This window comes from Aphelocoma coerulescens, chromosome 2, assembly GCF_041296385.1.
Source record: "Aphelocoma coerulescens isolate FSJ_1873_10779 chromosome 2, UR_Acoe_1.0, whole genome shotgun sequence".
Lineage (NCBI taxonomy): Eukaryota > Metazoa > Chordata > Aves > Passeriformes > Corvidae > Aphelocoma > Aphelocoma coerulescens.
The window spans coordinates 168,162,556-168,168,555 of record NC_091015.1 but is presented as its reverse complement, the minus strand read 5'-3'; the positions used below and the strand labels follow the sequence as shown (position 1 = coordinate 168,168,555).

At 59.9% G+C, this 6,000-nt stretch overlaps 1 protein-coding gene across 6 annotated transcripts in view; it reads right to left on the bottom strand.

Annotated features, from left to right (window-relative positions):
* Positions 1–625: 625 nt before the first annotated feature.
* HSF1 (heat shock transcription factor 1) overlaps positions 626–6,000 on the bottom strand; it is a 47,496-nt gene continuing 42,121 nt past the window's right edge. For all 6 annotated transcript variants that reach the window (XM_069005634.1, XM_069005635.1, XM_069005636.1 and 3 more), the window contains 2 exons: positions 5,885–5,954; positions 626–2,883 (listed from right to left, as the gene is read on the bottom strand). In XM_069005634.1, the coding sequence (XP_068861735.1) occupies positions 2,648–2,883; positions 5,885–5,954 (306 nt within the window). In that variant the 3' untranslated portion in view covers positions 626–2,647. The remainder of the gene's footprint in view (positions 2,884–5,884; positions 5,955–6,000) is intronic.

Here is a 6,000-nt window from a genome sequence, read left to right as displayed (position 1 = left end):
AGGCTGGGATCCCAATCCCCAGGGCTGGATCACAAATCCCTGCCCTGGATCCCCATTCCAGGGCTGGATCAGAATTCCCAGCCCTGGATCCCAATTCCCGGCCCCAGATCCCCATTCCCAGTCCTGGATCCCAATTCCCAGGGTTGGATCCCCATTCCCGGCCCCAGATCCCCATTCCGGGACTGGATCCCAACCCCCAGGGCTGGATCCCAATCCCTGGGCTGGATCCCAATTCCCAGGTTGGATCCCAATCCCCAGGGCTGGATCCCCATTCCCGGGGCTGGATCCCAATCCCCAGCCCTGGATCCCAAGTCCCGGGACTGGATCCCCATTCCCGGCCCTGGATCCCCATTCCCAGTCCTGGATCCCAATTCCCAGGATTAGATCCCCATTCCTGGCCCCAGATCCCCATTCTGGGGCTGGATCCCAACCCCCAGGGCTGGATCCCAATTCCTGGGCTGGATCCCAATTCTGGTGCTGGATCCCCATTCCCAGCCCTGGATCCCCATTCCCAGGGCTGGATCCCCATTCCCGGCCCCGGATCCCCATTCCCAGCCCCAGATCCCCATTGCCAGCCCCGGATCCCCAATTCCCAAATCCCAAAAAAGCCCCTGGGGACTCCGGGCAAGGCGGGAAGCGGCGGAGCCGTTGGTTTTATAGAGATCTGTACGGAGAGAGCCCAGGATCCCGCGGGATCCCACATTCCCACGGGGGATCCCACATTCCCACACGGAATCCCGCCACGTTCCCGTGCGGAATCCGGGTCCTTCTCTCGTGTCAAAATTCCCAAGTCCAGTTCCGGGGTCGCTGCTCCCGATCCCGAAGTCCAGGGACCAATCCCAGAGCGGAGCCGGAGCGGGGAAATCCGGGAACACCGGAGCGGGATCCCCCGGAATTCCCGCGGGATCCCCCGGAGCGGAGCAGGGAATCGGAGGAGGGGCTGGAATTGGGGTCCCACGGGGTTTTGGGGTCCCCTCCCCCCCCCAGCCTCGAGGATCCCGTGGGATTTGGGGCGTCCCTGGATTCCGGAGTCCTGTTGGATTTTGGGATCCCGCTGGATTTTAGGGTCCCATGGGATCGGGGGCGCTGCCAGGTTTTGGGGATCCCACCGGATTTCGGGATCCTATTGGATTTCGGGGTCCATCCCCCTGGATTTGGGGGCATGGCGGCTCAGCCGGATTTTGGAACGCTGTGGGATTTTGGGGATCCCACCGGAATTTGGGGATCCCACTGGGATTTGGGGCTCCCGGGGTGTTCCAGGTTTCCCCAGGATTTTGGATTCCCCAGGATTTCGGGATCCCCAGGATTTCGGGCTCCTGTGGGATTCCGGGACCCCGCCGGGTTTGGTTTGGGGTGCTGCTGTTTCCTGGGATTTTCCGGGATTCGGGGATCCCTGGATTTCAGCTCCCACAGGTTCTCAGGGCTCCGTGGCTCTCTGGATCCCCCCGGGAGATCCCCCCGGGACCACTTCCCCCGCCCCTCATTCCCTCGGGATCCCCCTTTTCCCGGGAAGGGCCCCATTCCCGGCGCTCCCGGGGGGAAGGATCCGTCAGCGGCGCGGCTCCGATGCCGGAACTTTGGGATCCGGGAACGCCTCGGGAGCACAGGAACCGAGGAATCCGCTGGGATCCTCTGTGATCCGTCGGGATTCTTCTCTGGGGTGCTCCGGGATGATCTGGGATTTTCCAGGATGCTCCAGGACACTCCGGGATCCTCCAGGATGCTCTGGGATCCCTTGGGGTCCTCCGGGATGCTCCGGGATCTCCTGGGGTCCTCTGGGATGCTCTGGGATGCTCTGGAATCCCTTGTGATGCTCTGGGATCTCCTAGGATGCTCCGGGATTCTCTGGGATGCTCTGGGATCCTCCAGGATGCTCTGGGATCCCTTTGGGTCCTCCGGGATCCTCCAGGACGCTCCGGGATTCTCTGGGATGCTCTGGAATCCCTTGGGATGCTCCGGGATCTCCCAGGATCCTCCAGGATGCTCTGGGATCTCCTGGGGTCCTCTGGGATGCTCCGGGATTCTCTGGGACGCTCTGGAATCTCCCAGGATCCTTTGTGATGCTCTGGGATCCCTTGGGGTCCTTTGGGATGCTCTGGGATCCCTTGTGATGCTCTGGGATGCTCCGGGATCTCCTAGGATCCTCCGGGATGCTCTGGAATCCTTTGTGATGCTCCGGGATCTCCCAGGATCCTCCAGGATGCTCTGGGATCCCTTTGGGTCCTCCGGGATTCTCCAGGATGCTCCGGGATTCTCTGGGACGCTCTGGAATCCCTTGTGATGCTCTGGGATCTCCTGGGATCCTCCAGGATGCTCCGGGATCCCTTCGGGTCCTCTAGGATGCTCTGGGATCCTCCAGGATGCTCTGGGATCCCTTCGGGTCCTCTGGGATCCTCCGGGATGCTCCAGGGTTCCCTGGGGTCCTCCGGGATGCTCCGGGATCCCCTGGGAAGGATCCACGATCTCCAGGGATGCTCCAGGATTCCCCGGGACGCTCCGTGGGGAGCGGCGGCTCCGGGGTCTGTGCGAAGCAGGAGGAGTCGCTTCCCTTTTCCCGGTCCTTTCCCGGTCCTTTCCCGGTCCTTTCCCGGGCCCTTTTCCGGGTCCTTTTCCCGGTCCTGTCCCTGTCCTTGTCCCGCTCCCGGCCTTAGGACACGGCCGGGTCCTTGGGCGTGGGCGGCTCCGGGCCCGGCAGCAGCGTGGGATCCTCGGGATACTCCTCGGGATACTCCTCGGGATACTCCTCGGGATATTCGTCGCCGTCCGGGAAGCACGGCCCCTCCCCCAGCTCGAAAAAGATGGGAAGATCCCCGGATCCGACGTCCACGGCGCTGGAATCCACCAGGAAGAGCGGCTGCACCGTGCAGGGCACCAGCTGCTTCCCTGGAAAACAGGGATGGGGAATTGGGATTGGGAATTGGGGGATTTGGATTGTGAATGAGGGATTGGGATTGGGGGATTGGGATTGGGAATGGGGGATTGGGAATGGGGGATTGGGATTGGGAATTGGGAATGGGGAATGTGGGATTGGGAATGTGGGATTGGGGGATTGGGAATGGGGGATTGGGGGGTTGGGAATGGGAATGTGGGATTGGGAATGGGGGACTTGGAATGTGGGAACAGGAATGGGGGAGTGGGAATGGGGGACTGGGATTGGGAATGTGGGACTGGGATAATCCACCAGGAAGAGCGGCTGCACCGTGCAGGGCACCGGCTGCTTCCCTGGAAAACAGGGATTGGGAATTGGGATTGGGAACTGGGAATGGCGGACTGGGATTGTCGGATTGGGAATGGGAAAGGGGAATTGGGATTGGGAATGTGGGACTGGGATTGTGAGACTGTCAATGGGGGATTGGGATTGGGAATGTGGGATTGGGATTGGGGGATTGGGAATGGGGGATTGGGATTGGGGGATTGGGATTGGGAATGAGGGATTGGGATTGAGGGATTGGGAATGGGGGATTGGGATTGGGGGATTGGGGGATTGGGAATGGGGGATTGGGGGATAGGGAATGGGGGATTAGGATTGGGAATGAGGGATTGGGAATGGGGAATGTGGGATTGGCAATGGGGGATTGGGGGATTGGGAATGAGGGATTGGGGGATTGGGAATGGGGGATTGGGATTGGAAATGGGGGATTGGGATTGGGGGATTGGGATTGGGAATGGGGAATTGGGAATGGGGGATTGGGATTGGGAATGTGGGATTGGGAATGGGGAATTGGGATTGGGAATTGGGAATGAGGGATTGGGGGATTGGGAATGGGGGATTGGGATTGGGGGATTGGGATTGGGAATGGGGAATTGGGATTGGGAATGGGAATGGGATTGGGGGATTGGGATAATCCACTGGGAACAGCGGCTGCACCGCGCAGGGCACCGGCTGCTTCCCTGGAAAACAGGGATGGGGAATTGGGATTGGGAATTGGGAATGGCAGACTGGGATTGTCGGATTGGGAATGGGAATGGGGAATTGGGAATGGGGGATTGGGATTGGGAATGTGGGATTGGGATTGGGGGATTGGGAATGGGGGATTGGGATTGGGGGATTGGGAATGAGGGATTGGGAATGGGGGATTGGGAATGAGGGATTGGGATTGGGAATGGGGGATTGGGATTGGGGGATTGGGAATTGGGATTGGGAATGGGATTGGGGGATTGGGATAATCCACTGGGAACAGCGGCTGCACCGCGCAGGGCACCGGCTGCTTCCCTGGAAAACAGGGATTGGGAATTGGGATTGGGAACTGGGAATGGCGGACTGGGATTGTCAGATTGGGAATGGGAAAGGGGAATTGGGATTGGGAATGTGGGACTGGGATTGTGAGACTGGGAATGGGGGATTGGGATTGGGAATGTGGGATTGGGATTGGGGGATTGGGAATGGGGGATTAGGATTGGGAATGAGGGATTGGGAATGGGGGATTGGGAATGGGGGATTGGGAATGAGGGATTGGGAATGGGGGATTGGGAATGGGGGATTGGGAATGAGGGATTGGGATTGGGAATGGGGGATTGGGATTGGGAATGGGGGATTGGGATTGGGGGATTGGGAATGAGGGATTGGGAATGGGGGATTGGGAATGGGGGATTGGGAATGGGGGATTGGGAATTGGGATTGGGAATGGGATTGGGGGATTGGGAATGGGGGATTGGGATTGGGGGATTGGGAATTGGGATTGGGAATGGGATTGGGGGATTGGGATAATCCACTGGGAACAGCGGCTGCACCGCGCAGGGCACCGGCTGCTTCCCTGGAAAACAGGGATGGGGAATTGGGATGGGGGATTGGGAATTGGGAATGAGGGATTGGGAATGGGGGATTGGGAATGGGGGATTGGGAACGGGGGAGGGGCAGGGAAGGTCCGGGCTGGGCAGCTGGGAATGTCCCAGCTCCGGGCTGGGATCCCAGGACAGTTTGGGTGGGAAGGGCCCTCTCATCCCATGGATCCCATCCCAATCCCAACCCCAATCCCATTATCCCATCCCATGGATCCCATCCCATGGATCCCATCCCAAAGATCCCAGCCCCATTATCCCATCCCATCCCATCCCATCCCATCCCATCCCATCCCAATCCCATTATCCCACCTCAATCCCAATCCCATCCCCTCCCATGGATCCCATCCCTATCCCATGGATCTCAATCCCTATCCCATGGATCCCAATCCCATGGATCCCATCCCAATCCCGTTACCCCACCTCAATCCTGACCCTATGGATCCCATGGATCCCATTATCCCACAGATCCCCCTCTCCCGGGATCTCCGGCCGGGCCTGGGCCCATTCCCGGGCGGAGCAGCCCCGTTCCAGCCGCGCCCTTTGGGATTCCTGTGGCCTTCCCAGTCCCAATTCCCAGACCCCGATCCCAATCCCGATCCCTCTTTTCCCGGACCCTAATCCCAATCCCAATCCCTCTTTTCCCGGACCCCGATCCCAATCCCGGTCCCAATTCCTGGACCCTGATCCCAATCCTGATCCCTCTTTTCCCGGACCCCAATCCCAATCCCGGTCCCAATTCCCAGACCCCGATCCCAATTCCCGGACCCCGATCCCAATCCCGATCCCTCTTTTCCCGGACCCCGATCCCAATCCCGGTCCCAATTCCCAGACCCCGATCCCAATCCCAGTCCCAATTCCCAGACCCCGATCCCAATCCCGATCCTTCTTTTCCTGGACCCCGATCCCAATCCCGATCCCAATTCCCGGACCCCGATCCCAATCCCGATCCCTCTTTTCCCGGACCCCAATCCCAATCCCGATCCCTCTTTTCCCAGACCCTGATCCCAATCCCGATCCCTCTTTTCCCGGACCCTGATCCCAATCCCGATCCCTCTTTTCCAGCCCCGTCCCTCATTCCAGAGGGGAATTCCGGTGGCAATACCGGAGTCCCCCGTGCCGGCCTCGGCCTCCGTCGGCTTCTGCTGCTCCTGGGACGAGAGGAGATCCTGGATCTGCCGGAATTCCGGGAATGATTCGCGTTTATTCCAAGGGGTTTTT